This window comes from Carassius gibelio, chromosome A3 (assembly GCF_023724105.1).
Source record: "Carassius gibelio isolate Cgi1373 ecotype wild population from Czech Republic chromosome A3, carGib1.2-hapl.c, whole genome shotgun sequence".
NCBI classification, from domain to species: domain Eukaryota; kingdom Metazoa; phylum Chordata; class Actinopteri; order Cypriniformes; family Cyprinidae; genus Carassius; species Carassius gibelio.
Genome location: NC_068373.1, coordinates 25,726,691 through 25,743,751, shown reverse-complemented (window position 1 = coordinate 25,743,751; position 17,061 = coordinate 25,726,691). Strand labels below are relative to the sequence as shown.

Sequence of the window (17,061 nt, the reverse complement as noted above, 5' to 3'; positions counted from 1 at the left end):
GTAGCGATGCCATAGAGGAACCATTATAGATTTCTCAAAGGACCCTTGAGTGAATAGTTCTTCTATTTTTCTAGAACATTCTAATAATCTTGGGAAACTTGTTTCACTATAAAGAACCTTTTGTGGAGTGGAAAAGTTCCATCGATGTTAAAGATTCTTCATAGAACAAAAGATGACAATTAAGAACCATCATTTTTAAGAGTGTACAGGTGTATCACTAGGCTTTCAGTGGAGCATCTGAAGATGCTGTGTACGTGAAATAAAGCCCATGGGGGATTTTGAAGGTGACATTAATCCAGCTCAGGAAGGATTTGCATGCTGTAATTTTAAAACGGCTGACAACAGAGAGAAACACCCATCCATTCACTTCATTGACCTCTGGGATTTAATCTTTTAACAAGTATCACATACTCCCTTGTCAAAACATCCCTTTTACATATCATTTTCACACAAACACACGCACACACATCAGTGTATACAGCAAAAGTAATCCATTGTAATTTTTTTTTTTTTTTTTTTGAAAGTGAGATCGACAACATACAGTCTTGTCCTCATTTTGGAAACAGCCTAAAGGATACTGGCCAACAACAGTCCACTTGGACAGGAATAGACTGAAATGTAAAGATACTATAGTGCATGTGCATTTTGAAACTACAATAATGGAAAAGTGTGGAAAACTCATTTGATTACCTGAATTCAGTTCATAAGACACAAGAGAATCACCCAAAATGTGTGTAGACTCAGAAGCCATGTCCACCCAAAAGTAATAATTATTTCACAAACATAATGCTAATAATAACATTTTTCTGTGTACTGGGATCTTCTGACACCAAGACAAACTCCTGTGTGTGCAAGCATGCTAATACAGCTCATTTTGATTCTCAAACAAATGGTTGTTTGTCTCCACCTATAGGTCTTAAAAGGTTTGAGCACATTATGTGATGTTCTGAATGTGCAATGAGGATTCACAGAAACAGACATCACATTGGGGTCTTGATAAGCTCCATAAAAAGGTCAGTTGATCCACACCAAAAGTTGTTAATTTTGTGTGAGAAAACAGCAGGTATTTCCATTATCTGTATATAAATTTATTTTTTGTATTTTACACTTAGTTCATAAAGACAATAAATTCTTTTGTTCCAATTGTACCTATGCCAGCTACAGTTAAAAACAGTACCCTAGTAGAGTAACTACTTTAATAAATAAAATTAAATAAAAATATATATATTTACATTTGAAATTTTGATTAGCTTAACTGACTCATTTCAAATGTTATAATGACTTAAACGGTCATAAAAAGTTAAATAATATATTTTTCATTTCAGTTCTTTCTTTTGCTCCAGTTCTTTATTATAATTAGCAGAATATCAATTATAGTCAGATGCTCTGCTATACAATACCCCACAGTTCACTGGTGAATCAATAAACAATTAAGAAGAGGCATAAAAACACGGGAAATAAAAAAAATCAGTCTGTGAGCAACTCAGTCATTGAGAAAAGACCTGAAGATGGTTGTGGACATTACAGACAGTCGCAGATCTTCAGCTTTTATTGTTGGTGTGACTGGGGCTTTGAGAATTGCACAGACTCAAGTCAAGTCAAAGTCAAGCTTTATTGTCAGTTCTTCCACATACGCACCACATACAGTACATACTGAGAATTTAAGTTGCGTTACCCTCAGACCCTTGGTGCATACAGATAACACTAAGAGTAGAGCAAAAAAATACATATTAAATATACAAGACAATTATACAAATAAGGGCAAGTAAAAAAAAAAAAAAAAAAAACTGTTGAATCGTATGGAAAATGTAATTGTTAAAACACTCACCAGATGGCAATATTTCCCAATTCTCCAAAGCTCACCAGACCTGGGGATAATTGAAAACCTCACACAGATGTCAAGAAACCCCTACAGAGAGGCCCACAACTCATTTAGTAGGTTACTTTATGTGTGCTGTGTGACTTTTTACATGAAATACGAGCCTATATTATTGTAATCGATGGTCATTGTGAAAGGAGTATAAAGGATAAGGTCTGACAGGTTTTCTTCAAGGCCTCCATTTAATGAAAAGGGAAAACAGATCTTCAGAATTAGTTGGAGTTGAAAGACAGAGAGGGGCAGCATTTGCCAGTTTCATGAGAAAGGAGCAGGAAGAGAGGAGGAAGGAGAAAGACTGTGTCTCAATTGCTAGTGAGCTGCCTAGCTAGATGGCATATGTGTTAGAAAACAGTTTATGTGATTCAGCTGCTCAACATTACCCAAGCTGCATTAACAGAAGAATGCACACATACAGGGACTCAAAGATTTAGTAACAACAGGAGCTACATTTGAATTAAAGGAATTGATTGGGAATTTTGCATGAGGACAAAAAAAAAAAAAAAAAAAAAAAAAAAAAAAAAACATTTGATAGACATCTCTAAGATCATAAACATCTTCAAGACATCTTCTTAAAGTATATTTGACATCTGCAAGAAAACATCTTATTGCAGATGAGCAAACACTCTAATTTCTCTCATTTCGTATGCGCCCTCCGGAGGGCGATAATTTTGACCTTTGTACGATGTACGATCAATAATGAAAAAATTCCATAATTTTACGATAATTTTTTAATTTTATGACAATTCAAATGATGGTATAGTTGTAGTCAAAGGTCTTCTGTTCTCATGCATGAAATCGGCTTTACAGACTCTCTAAATGCAATTGTGTGCACCTTAGAGTATGATAAAAATGCAGGAGGGTGCCATGCTTTAAAGCCAATGAGCACTATGTTGCAGGTCCATGATGGCAAGAGCCCCCTCAACATCTGGCAAAACGCAGGCTTCTGATGACAGCGGCTCAAAGGTGGAGTTAACACCGTCGCTCCGCTGCTACCATAGACAGTAAAAGAAATGGACACAGCGACCCCATTGGAACTCAATTGAGACAAGTGAAGCCCATTTTTAGCGTTTTTTAGCACTTCCGTTTCTGACGCGCAGACTCAAACGAAGCTTGACGACGTCAGCAACCTGTCTGACAGATGTAAATCTTCTAAGTGGCTGTGCGTGCAAACTGCCATCGTTAATCTTGCAGAGACGGCGAGCTTGAGCGGGGAGTTCTTTGGCGTGAGTGAGCAGGAGTAAGTATTTTGATTAATTATTTTGTATAGTATTTTAAAATGTAATACCAGTACGCCATATTAAGTTAATTGCCTGCGAGCTTCTCCTCCTGTCTGTACGGTAATGCGACAGAGAGTCACGTGGTTATGACGCAATCGTTAGCCTATTTTTTACAAAAACTGTTTATACTGGGCCATAATGTAACATAGAAGGTAATGGAGCCCTTTATACATTGTTGTGTATCTTTATAAATAAATAATGGACAAACGGAGTCTTTAAACGCCTCAGATGTAAAGTTATTCGCTGTCAAAGTGACGCCAAAATGAATGGGAGTCAATGGGAATGCTAACGCAAGTGAAGTTCTGCTAAAAGATGGCAGTCCCCACCCGACTTCAACTTCCGGTCGACTTCCTTGCCGCCTGGCTGCTACAGCTTGAATCTGTCTACACTGGATGCGACAAATGAGTGTTAAAAATAATTTTAATACATCATAAATAGTATGAGGCATCAGAATATTGTCAAGGATGTGTCGTGTCGCACTGCGATGCGCTGCTTGCGTCAAGTGTAGACACAGTGTCAGGTACGCCTAGTTATTTATCTTTTGTGGTAATTTGCAATTTGTGTCAAAAACTGGTTGGTTTAGATAAATAGCTGTATTATGTACGTTTGACTCGTATTCGATAATTTTCTTCCAATAATCTCTTCTGGTATGATACTTGGACATTTCCAATCTGGCAACACACACTGGTCATAAAAAAGAATCAACAGACATGGCGGTCACCTGAGAAGGCAATCAGTCTGATAACATTGAAAACAAACTAAATTTTAAATATGACAAAAACTGTGTGTTGTTTAAAAAAAATTGGATCTTATTGTTCTAAATTTCGTTATAAGCCAATTTTGTGTGCAAAATGAACCAACCAAATTGCGCACCCGAAAATATTTCCCTAAGTAGGCAGCTTGCAAGTTCAAACGTCAAAATGCTGACTGTGTAGGCAGCTCACTAGGTTTTGAGACAGCCCTAGAGAGGGCGGAGGAATATAACGCTAATTCCCACTAATCAAAACACGCTTCAAGTTTTCTCTGGGGTTGTTGTAGAAAGACAGTTGTTTGACATGGAGAGGACAAGTCACAGAGGATGACAAACTTTTGACATATGTTTTCAGGAATGTGTTTTTCGTCATCATGTCCAGATGATGATGGCCAAAGTGCAGCTGAAACTTTTCATAAGTGCTGGGGAAAGGAGTTTTCATGTAAGTTAAGAGAGAGCGGACCAGGATCCTTAGTCAAGTCTGTTCGCTTTATTAGTTGAGACTTGTTGGTATTTTTCTGTATTCGTCTTCTACACGTGCGCTTGTATCCGATGTGACACTTACTGGATTTTCACGTAAAACATTCAGACGACTCCAAACTTGAACTCAGATTCCTGACCTGTCAGATTGGCTTAATTGACGCCAACACAAGTGTTGAATTGAACGGACATCATGCAGAAGCTGAACAGTCACGAGGAGCTCCAGCAGCGGCTGGCGGATCACGGCGGATCCGGAGACGCGGCGCGGGAGAACGGCACGAAACACATCCCGAGTCCCGCGGAACCTTTGGACACGGTTCAGTGCTCCAGCAGAAAGATGCTGGTCGGACTGGACATCCTCTGTTTGCTCGTGGGTAAGAGAACGAAAGTTGGGTGACACGTTGTAGTAACTTACAAATATGATGTTAATGACATATTGCTATGTTATTATTTGTAAAATATTCTGAAAAAACAAAACTGGTAGCCTACTGGGTTACACTTTATAATTATAAGTATTATATAATGCTTTGCGGGTCAAATCAAAGTTTCATGACGTTTGTATTAGAACGTACATGATTATTTATTTAGCATTATATAATGTAGTAATGAAGGTTATTGAAAATGTTGCCAATCTGAAAAATGTTTTCCACCCCACTTCTCCTCCTTAGCAAAGAAAAAAAGTTTAAAACACCACTCCAGGTTCTGGAGCTTCCACTTCACATGTTTACGTCATAACAAAAACACTTTTTGACTTCTCCACAATAGATAGGCCTAATAATGTTTTACTGCTGTCAAAATATGACACGGGAACAACAGTTCAAAAAGTGGAGACAAACGAATTTGCCCCATCCAAAAAATCCTCTCAAAAGCCAAATCAGAACTCAGGAAAGGAAAATAAGAAGTTCATAACCTCTACGCACGTGGTGTGTGTGTCTTGAGTTTAGAGTTGGCAGGAAAGTTTGTCCTGGGAAATTCTGCTGTATCCTTGGAAACAAGCAGCTCTCCAGAGAAAAGTGAAACTGCCTTTTCAGATGCCTGGAACTGCATGTTGTTTACTCTGTTTTGGCTATACTTTATTGTAGCTTTCATTAAACAGTATTAGTTTCACTGTAAAAAAAAAAATTAAAAAAAAAAAATTTGGAAACCTGCACTATATCTATAAACCCATACCCATACCCATACATAAATATAATACTGTATTATAACACAATAATATAAGCCCATATTTATTTATTTTTCTTTCAACCTTATGTAGTCAAGTTAATGATGTCAAATAAAATAATATTTTGGTCTTTTAATATATATTTTTAATTAACCTGCTTAATGTAGTTCCTACAATATGAAACACATTTATTAGGTGACTGCAAAAAAAAAAAAAAAAAAAAAAACAAACAAAGATATTAAGTCTTGTTTTTGTTTTTTAAATCTATCAGAATATATATATATATATATATATATATATATATATATATATATTTATATATATATATATATATATATATATATATATGTGTGTGTGTGTGTATATATGTGTGTGTGTGTGTGTAAATGCATCTTGATTCAAGAATGTTAGATATTTATATGTATATATATATATAGCTGCTAGTAAATAAAATTAGTTCACACCCCATCTGTTTCAGAGCAACATTGACAACAGGGATGAGGCGATAAACACTTCAATTGTATTTTTTTTTGGTCGTTGCTTTTGGTGTGCCAAAGAGAACCTGTCCAGGCAGACAGACAGGTTACAGTAATTTCTTCACCGGCTTGACTGTGCGGATCACTCACAAGACCTGCTGTAAGCCTCCAGGGAAAAGTCCTTGTCCCACAGAATCTGTTTTTAGAACCGTGTCTGGTTCCTGCTTGAGGTTTATGGAGGAAAGTTCCTCCTTTTATTAAGGATGATTGTCACTTTCTGACTTATGATGACATTACAGTCATGCAATCAGCAGTTTTGTGAACTCTAACCGGATTAATACATGATTAAGAAAGACAAGCTTTTATGAACTTGTGATGACAGACTGCAGTATGTGGAGAGTAAGCAGAGAGGAACTGTGCTGTGGGATGAGGCATGATGCGATGAAGGACAGGGTCGTCTGCGATTGCTCACTCTGCCATCGTGCATGCATTTCCCTCTTTTTATGGACGTGGAACTGTCAAATATTCAGAGCCACATCATGCAGCTCATTTATGCTGTATTCATCTGAAGTATGGAAATGTATTTCCTATTTGGGTATATATATATATATATATATATATATATATATATATATATATATATAATATATATATATTTTTTTTAAACTAACTGTTAGATGCTTGTGTTTCCTGTCATAGCTACAGAAATATTTGATTTCAAAGATAGTATCATAGCTATTAAACTATATCTTGTTATGATTTTAAATCTGTATTTAACTTCAGAACGATCTCAAAGTAAAAAGTGATGCTAAAGTCTGATTTTGTGGTGGCCACACTTTAAAATTATTATTATTATTATTATTATTATTATTATTATTATTATTATTATTATTATTATTATTATTATCTTAATTTAAGTGATGAAGAATTTTGAAAGTCTGACAGTAAGTGTTGAGTCCCACTGTAATGTTAACCTGTACTGTGGTTTCATCTATGCTTAAAAAAGTGCTTTTTAAACCACAAAAGTAGGACTTAAATTCATCTTTATATGTTATTTCATAATTACTTCTTTTGTCTTTGAAATATGGTTAAATTGTAATGCTGAATGTACTGGCGAGCATTTATGGTATAAACTAAAATATACTTTAATATCATTTCTGTTGAAAATGTATGTCATTTATTTAAATATGTTATTCATTTGATATTTATAATGACGAAGGTGCAATTTCGTGCATTCAGAAAATATTCATTAAATATTATTAGACTAATTGACTAATTTATTTTAAAACGTTTATTTTGAAATTAAAAAATGCCTTGTTTAAAAGCATCCTTAAGTGTGTTAAGAAACACAGTCATGAAACTGGACTCTCTTTAAATAAAGCTTTTACATTCGATACAATTGAGTGCACCTCTTTTTCACAAGGATTATGTTGGACTAAATAATTGGATACTCTGTTTGGATGAAAATAAGACTAATTAAACCGATAGACATGTTTCTGATATTTGGGACTACAACCTTTGATTTCACACGTTGAATTCTGCAAAATAGAGTTGATGTTAACATCTTTCAGATTGGCTAATGAACTATATTATTAAGTTATAAACTTAGCAACCTGGCTTGTTAATATAGAATTTGCAGTTATAGTTGCGAATTTATTGACCATTTACAGTTTTAAATCTAAATCTGATTTGATGAACTATATTTAGAGGTGCTGCAAAACACATCTGTGGCTGAACAACAGTTGAAATCTGCTGGATATTAATGCTGCAAGTTGTTTGGCAACATTAAACAACATAAATGCACTGAAAAATATTTAGTGGTGTAAGGTTATCCTGCATTTTATAACCAGCATATTTTAAAGGTCACTAAACATGTTGTCTGCATTGTATTTCTCCTGGCTTACTGTGTTTGAGCTTGAGACTATCACAGGCTGAAGGACTATTTCTGATTTCAGTGTGTTGTTTTTTCAGCAGTGAATATGGTATTCATGCCACGGCATTCTGATGCACTTTTAATAACCCAACAAAGCTGGAATAAGAGCAGCTTTGATGGCGGATCTGTCTGAGAATCTCTTGGTGTGCATGTGAAAGTGAGCGCTGGCTGCATCAGCAGCGGAAAACAACACTGCAGATTGTTTACAGAGGCACTCAGACACGCTGGGACGATCGATCACTCGGCTCCGCTTCTCTGCAACTCTTTTGTCAGTACATTCCACTTGGCCAGACTGCGATACATAAGGAGGTTCTGGAGAAATGCTTGCCCTGGAGATATGCTTGAGTACCTGTGGCTTGAGCAGGTCAAAGGTGAAAGTGTGAAAGAAAGGTCACAGGCATACCTGAGTGCGTGTTATGAGAAAGCCTGTTGAGACAAGCAGTACTGATTCCCTATCAGCCTCTTCCACAATTTCACAATCCTCATATAGCAGTGAAAAAAATAAGATATATATATATATATATATATATATATATATATATATATATATATATATATATTAGATATCACTTTGAAACTATTGAATGCCTCACCATTTTGCCTCATTTGAAAAAATAAACAAAAAACTAAGTTTAAAAGCCCATGAAGTTTGAAGGTCATATGCTTTACAGATGAGACCGACAGGCAAATAAATACAGTTGATGGATAGATGGTTTTTAAAGTTTTTGTAATATTTTATTAAATTATTCCATATGTGTGTGTGTGTGTGTGTGTGTGTGTGTGTATACAAGTGCATCTCAATAAATTAGAATGTCGTGGAAAAGTTAATTTTTTTAAAGTAATTCAACCCAAATTGTGAAAATCGTGTATTAAATAAATTGAGTGCACACAGACTGGAGTAGTTTAAGTCTTTGGTTCTTTTAATATTGATGATTTTGGCTCACACAAAAAATTTGAATATGATGACGTCAATCAACTCAAAACAACTGTAAAGGTTTCCTGAGCCTCAGTCTGGTTCACTAGGCTACAAAATCATGGGGAAGACTGCTGATCTTATAGTTGTCCAGAAGACAATCATTGACACCCTTCACAAGGAGGGAAAGCCACAAACATTCATTGCCAAAGAAGCTGGCTGTTCACAGAGTGCTGTATCCAAGCATGATAACAGAAAGTTGAGTGGAAGGGAAAAGTGTGAAAAAAAAAATAGTCTTGTGAGCATTGTAAAGCAATGAGTAAACTTCACAAGGCATGGACTGAGGCCGGCGTCAAGGCATTAAGAGCCACCGCACACACAGTGTCAAGTAATTTCCTGAACCACAGACAATGTCAGAGGAGTCTTACCTGGGCTAAGGAGAAGAAGAACTGGACTGTTGCCCAATTGGTCCTCTTTTAAAATGAGAGCAAGTTTTGTATTACATTTGGAAACCAAGTTCCTAGAGTCTGGAGGAAGGGTGGAAAAGCTCATAGCCCAAGTTGCTTGAAGTCCAGTGTTAAGTTTCCACAGTCTGTGATGATTTGGGGTGTTGTGTCATCTACTGGTATGGGTCCATTGTGTTTTTTGAAAACCAAAGTCACTGCACCCATTTACCAAGAAATCTTGGAGCACTTCATGCTTCCTTCTGCTAACCAGCTTTTTGAAGATGCTGATTTCATTTTCCAGCAGGATGTGGCACCTGCTCACATTGGCAAAAGCACCAAAAAATTGGTTAAATGACCATGCTGTTGGTGTGCTTGACTGGCCAGCAAACTCTCCAGACCTGAATCCCATAAAGAATCTATGGGATATTGTCAAGAGGAAAATGAGTTTCACAATGTGTTTCCAAAACATTCTAATTTGAGATGCACCTGTATGCATGTCTGTGTGTGTGTGTGTGTGTGTATATATATATATATATATATACACACACACACACACACACACACCCAAACCATTATATATAAAAAAACAAAAAAAAAACAACAACAAATATTTCTAATAAATATATGCTGCAGTATTGATATATTGTATAGTATATTTTCATGGTAATACTATGGTACTTTTTTAAACGGGCAGGCTTAACCATTACACTTGATTTTATTTGAAAAACACCTTAGAAACCAAAGAAACATCTCAGCAACTGCCTAACAACCACAGAGAACATTCAGGTTTGCATAATTTCAGATTCAGAATTTACTTTTTAAATAAGGATTTGTAAAAATGATATAACAATATATGTAGATTTTTTTGTACTTATTTAGAAGGCTATGCACTTTATATTCAAGATTGATATATTATCTATAAATAATATAAATATTAGTGAATGATTTTGGTTAGTTTAAAGCTATTTAAAATTAAAAATTAAGATTTTAAATCAATTCAGATCTGTATATTCAGGATTTGTTTTTAAATTCAATTAAATAAATATTAGACTATTCATTAGATAAAGTTAGTTCAATTGATTTATTTATTTTTTTTAAATTGAGATCTATATATTCATGATTACATTTTTATTTATTTATAGATTTTTTAAATGTAATATTGAATTGTATGTGCCATATATTTTAAGAAATATATATATATATATATATATATATACATTTATATATATACATCTTACATTTAGATTTTCCTCTATTTTTATTTATATTTTCATTTCGATCATTTTGAATTTCATCTATTTTTATTTTTATTTTGTGGTTTATGCACATTTCTGCACATGTATTTACATTTTAGATTTGTAACACGCACACACACACATATGTGCCATTGATAACATCAGTGAACAATGGTACTGTCAGTGGAAGTGGTTTTGTGAATGATTTGGTTTCATGCTGTCTCAGTGATTCAGTGATCATTGTAACCTTGAGTGCCTCACTAGATTTGTACAGGTGAGATGCCTAACTCTGATCTAAAGGAAATGACTGAGACATCAAAGCAAAAGACAGACGTGGCAGTGTGTGTGCGTTTAACATCTCACTGAGTGAGTAAAGCTTTTATTGAGAGAGGAGGACAGGCATCCTATCAGATGGAGCGATGCTGTACCTGAATGAAGGCCATCTTTCTGTTTATCACTTCTCTCTCCTTCACCTTTCTTCTCTGCCACAAAATGCAGCATCTAATCGAAGGAGGAGTGTGGAGTGTGCGGCAGTGTGAGGCCTGTAGGTGTGTGCGTATAATGTGTCTGTTTGTAGAAAACGTCTTGTGTTTCCATTGAGTTGGCAGCGAAAGCTGTCAAGTGAGACAGTGAGATTGCAGCACGCTGGAGCATGTCAGTTATGTGGGCGGCAGCACATTCATGCCTGCTCATGAGCACATGGTGTCTGCCATCTCCACATGCTCATTCATGTTGATAAATGCATATTGAGCCCTGTTCTCTTCACATTAGCTCAACCATAATGTCAGTGTGACAGTATAAATAGTATCAAATATGGTATTGCAAAATACTAAATATTTGTGCTTTAGCTGTAGTTAAACATACTACATAGCTGTGGTTATACTTTTAAATATTTTGTAAATATATAGATAGATAGATAGATAGATAGATAGATAGATAGATAGATAGATAGATATACAGATAAATAAATAAAAATGTATACATACAATTTTATAAATCCGTATAAAAATACATAGTGAATATATAGATCTGAATTTGTAAATCTGAACATAAAAGTAAATCTAAAATATAATTGTAAATACCTCTAAATTATAATCTAATACATGTGTTAGATGTAGATAACTAAATCCTGAATCTGTATATAGGCTAATTAAATCTATAACTAATCTATTAATATATATGAAAAGTTTGGTCCCAAAATGCAATAAATCCATTTTGATTAACATATTTTTTTTTTTTTTTTTTTTTTTACCAAGAACGTGGCATGATGAAAAAACTATTTTCGGTTTCAAATCTACATAGCATCTTTAGGTTATAATAACTTACACAAATTAATAACAGCAATAAAATAAAATGTCATCATGAACAAGAACATGAACAACATCACATCAGAACACAGGACATGACATTTCCCTCATGTTCAACTTCCAAAAGTGCATTCATCTTTGCCATGTTACATTCATTTAGTTGACTAGTGCTATATGCTGTATTAACAACAACATAAATGTCATTAATAAAAAAACTAACACTGACAAGCTACGCAATATTGGGTTAATAATCAAATGTGATTCATCCATTGGACACGGTATAGTGCAGCTTGTCAGTGATCTAAGGCTCTGTGTATTAAATGCATCTGAATAATTTCCATCTGAAAGCACGTGATGGAGATTTACCAGTACTATTAACCACAGAACCGGCTCTACTGACGAGATGCGCATGACAATCACATGCAATTTATCTTGCTGCCCTTGTTTGTTGATCATAAAGTACAAAGTAAATGAGGAAAACTAGGATGTCATGAGAAATCGAGTCCCCCTCAAAATCGGGTCTGCTTAGGACCCTGAGTGATCCCACTGGCTCAAAGAACTTTAAAAGGGTATTATTTTTAGCGCCTGATTACAATTCCTGCAAAATCACGCTTTGATTTATGTTGTTTGAACTTCGTTATAAAGGTTGTGAAATCAAACATTTCTTGTATTTTTATTGATTTACTTTTTACAGATTACATTCTTTATGTTGCTTTTACAAAATTATTTTAGCTTGAAAAAACAAGTTACTGCAGCTTCAATTAGCCAACAAGCTATGACGACAACTTTTGATCAGGCATTTAAAACAGCTACTGTTTTATTTTTTTTATTTTTTTATTTTATTTTTATTCAGTATTAACAATACAATACAACAACATCTGTTTATGCCAGGGTTGATACACAAAATACACTACTAAAACAGACATACAAGACAAACAATAACCACAAAATAAAATAGAAATAAAAATAAAACGAGACATAAAAGGATGCAAATTAAACATATTTAGAGAGTACAAGATCAGTCTTTTAATAGCCTTTCTATTTTTAAGACCTCTTACAGTGGTGTGATATTGTTTTAGCTCTGCTAAAAGGTGTTCAGAATTTGGTTTGGACTTTGCCCATTTCTTCTTATGAATATGGAATTTTCCTAAGACTAAAAACAATTGGACAAAAAAAGAAAAATCCTTATCTGTTCCACCATCTTCAAAGTAAATAAACACATCTTTTCTCCTCAATGTTAAAGTTCTTCCAGTTCTACTGTTTTGGTCCTAAGCGGACCAAATTTTGAGGGGGGACTGGATTTCTCATGACACCGGGTGCATTCAGAGTGCCGCCATTTCTGTCTAGAGTGCATGGAAGGGTGCGCTGTGATTGGTTGTTACCATTTACAGTGAGTTTAATGGTGACCTGTGATTGGTGATCGGATATGTCGCATTCTGCAAAAAAGGGAGACTGGCGTTTGTCACGGTTTGGAAAAAAAGGGAGAAAACATGACCTAATAACTGTGAATTTTGTGTAAAATTCTAAATTTTCTTTTCAATACCGACCAGATACAATACTGATTTTGTTGGAAACTCTTTTTTTATGGCATTTATTATGTTTTGAAACCAAATTCTTCATATATATATATATATATATATATATATATATATAAGCTTTTACACCTGTTTTATTAGCAAATAATTGTCTTGTCAGAGGGAGTGTAGTTGTACTATCTACTCTCATTTGTTCAATAAATGACCAGAGAGACCACCCTTCCATTATCTCTGTCTGTGTTCTCCCCTCTGGCTAAAGTGCATTGGTCTAGCATCAGACTCGCTCTAAGCTACTCTCCACTGATCCACTGCAGCCTGCTGGAGCCTGCCAACTCTCTGCTGTACACAGGGTTACAGCTCTAAATGAGGAAACCGCCCAGGGCCGTGTGTGTTTGCTGGTGGATTAATACTGTTGTTATGGATTTGGTGAAAGGTCAGAGGTTAAAGGACAGTGCTGACTGAGATCTATATAGCAGTAAGTCTTTCTCATGAGTGAAAGGAAACCAAAGTGAATCCTGCCGAGAGACACAACAAATTAGAGGATTACACTCTTTTGCAAGAGAGGAGCAACTGAGTGACAGTTAGCAGCACAATTACCATAGCTCAATTACTGAAAATTATGCTCCGAAAATATGCAGCCTTGTCTGTTCCACCTCTTTGAATCAGATAGACATGTTCCCCTTAAGAGGTGTCATAATGAATGTATATCAGGGGTGTAATGGTACACAAACATGACGGTTCGGTTAACATTTTCTTAGAGATAAAAATGTATTCTGCTCTAAACTATAGGGAGCTCTTTAACATTACAATTAAAAACAGAGACCAAACTTAAATTATTATAAAGCCACAATTTTGAGTTTATGTCTCTGTGTAATTTTGACTTTTTTCTCAGAATTCTATCATTACATCTTGCTATTAATAAGTCGCAATAGTTAGATATAAAGTGTGAAGTCGTGGCCTAATGGTTAGAGAGTCGGACTTCCAATCGAAAGGTTGTGAGTTCGAGTCCCGGGGCGGCAGGAATTGTGGGTGGGGGGAGTGCATGTACAGTTCTCTTTCTACCTTCAATACCACGACTTAGGTGCCCTTGAGCAAGGCATCGAACCCCCAACTGCTCCACGGGCGCCGCAGCATAAATGGCTGCCCACTGCTCCGGGGGTGTGTGTGTGTGTTCACTGCTCTGTGTGTGTGCACTTCGGATGGGTGAAATGCAGAGCACAAATTCTGAGTATGGGTCACCATACTTGGCTGAATGTCACGTCACACTCACTAAACTCAAAAAAAAAACTGAATTGTGAGATTTAAACTCGAAATTCTGACAATTCTGACTTTTGTCATCAGAATTAGTTAACTTCTCACAATTAATAACTCACAGTTGTGGCATATAAACTCACAAATGTGAGTTTACATCTCTTAATTCTGACTGAATTCTGACAAATTCCTTGAAATATGTCCAAATTTATACATAAGATATAACTTCGCAATTGTGAGTTTACATCTCACAATTTATAAAAATTGCAAGATATAATCTTCTAAAGTTCAAATTGTGAGTTTATAACTTGCAATTGTGTATTTACTGACTTTTTTCTCAGAGTTCTAAAAATAAAATCCTAATTGCGAGTTCATAATTTGCATTATAGCAAGATGAACTTGCAACTGAGAGAAAAAAGTCTGAATTGTGAGATATGAACTTATGATTGTCTTATGATTAAATAATCACAATTACCTTTTCTATATAATTTAATGGTGCAAATAAGCTTCCATATTGACCTGCCTCAACACAGCCTCATTTCCAAAAACACACTCTTAAAGAGTCTGGAGGCACTGCTGACCCTCTCAGCTATTGACTGTCTCCTGTGCACAGCGTGTTGTAAGACAGGGTAAAGATTAGAATATCCCCCCCAGCCTGATGATGCATGTGTGGACTCGGCTACAGTAACACCAGAGACGCAGCATTGCTAGCGGTGGGGGTCAGAGAGGGAAACTCAAGCAAGCTACAACTCATCTTTCCCTGTGGTTCTGCTCCCCATCACCTCATTGCCTGACAGATTCATTATTTTTAGGTGTGAAGAAAGCACTTTTAGGAATGCTTAAAGGGTTTATAGGAATGGTTGGCAGCATTTCATAGAAATGCAGAAATATTAAACTCAGTAAATGTGTAAGCGTGTTGGTAGCAGCTTAGGTTGAGAAGTATCTTCTTATCATGAACTTTTTTTGGCTGTGTCGAGTTCTTGACTTGGCCATGTGGCTCTGTGTTCATGGTGATAAGGTACCAAGCATTGCACCTTTTGGTAATACAAGAAAGGTGAAGCTGTTCTGTCAACACAAAAAAGAAATGTAGCTTTTGTTACAAAATCTGAATAAATGAGAAGCATTGTGACAAAAGGCTTTTTAAGAAAAAAAAAATCAGGTTTATTTGATTTGAATGGGATTAAAATTACAAAATATGTCTGTGAAACCCAAATTTCCCAAAAAGGTTCTCACATGACATTACTTTTGCTAAAATAAGTTTATTTTGTGGCATCAATGGCACATATAAAGGTTTTCTTATAGTATCATAAGAATTAATATATTCTGTGGCATCAAGAAAGAATCGAAAACATTCTATGACATCATAGGAACTTAGAAAGGTTTTGTGACATCATAAGAACTTAAAATGTTCTGTGACATCATAAGAACTTGAAAAGCTCTGTGACATCTTAAGAACTTATAAAGGTTCTGTGACAACATAGGATCATAAAAAGTTTCTGTGACATCATGGAAACATAAAAAGTTTTATGGTAGGGATGCACAACTCAGTTTCTTGAGGGCCACAGCCCTGCAGAGTTTTATTCCACCCCTACTTCAACACACATACCATGGGATTTTCAAATAAGCCAGAAGGACTTGATGAGCTGGATCAGGTGCGTTTAATAAGAGTTAAAGCTAGGGTTGAATTCATCAGGGCTGTGGCCATCCAAGAAGTGAGTTTAGCATCCCTGTCTATGGCAACATTGGAAACTTAAAAAGGTTTCGTGGCATCATAGGAACCTAAAGAGATTCTGTGACATCGTGCGTGTGCCATTCCTGTCTTCCTCTACAGGCCTTTGCCTTTGTTCTTGGTGTGATTTGACTTTAGTGCGAGCTGATCGGGGTAGACATAACAGACCACCAGCCAACAACAGAAAGAGTAATGTCTCCCCTTGAGCTATCTCTCTCTTCAGATCAGCTCTGCCGTCTACCCAAACAGAGGCTCTTCCAGACAATATCTTCAATTAGATGTTTAGTGGATGATGGTCCTGTGATCTAAAACACAGCCTGTGCCAGAGGGTATATCATCTTTACGGCTCTGTCTCATCTGTGTGTGTTTGTCAGACTCTAACTCATGCACACCTGACCATATTTTTCCACAAAGGCTCTTTTCATCTGATTAAAAAGTCACCGAAAACAAAAGGTTCACAAAGACTGAGATTAAACAAGATTAGGCGGGTAATGACATCCCACCTCTCACTCACTTCCCATGATAAAGAGAACATGTTTTGCTTCTAGTTCCCAGAAAAAAACGTCCAGTGTTTTTTAATGCTGTGTATATGTCAGCCATATTTTTGCTTGTAGATTTGTCAGTTCACGCGGAAAAGAGACTGAGACGACCTGCTTGGGTTTCCACTGCTCTTTGTTTGTTTAGTGC

General features: G+C 35.7%; 1 protein-coding gene across 1 annotated transcript in view; it reads left to right on the top strand.

Moving 5' to 3' along the window:
• Positions 1–4,164: 4,164 nt before the first annotated feature.
• ppap2d (phosphatidic acid phosphatase type 2D) overlaps positions 4,165–17,061 on the top strand; it is a 31,678-nt gene continuing 18,781 nt past the window's right edge. Inside the window, exons 1-2 of the mRNA XM_052552674.1 lie at positions 4,165–4,349; positions 4,535–4,761. Coding sequence (XP_052408634.1) covers positions 4,581–4,761 — 181 coding nt within the window. The 5' untranslated portion in view covers positions 4,165–4,349; positions 4,535–4,580. The remainder of the gene's footprint in view (positions 4,350–4,534; positions 4,762–17,061) is intronic.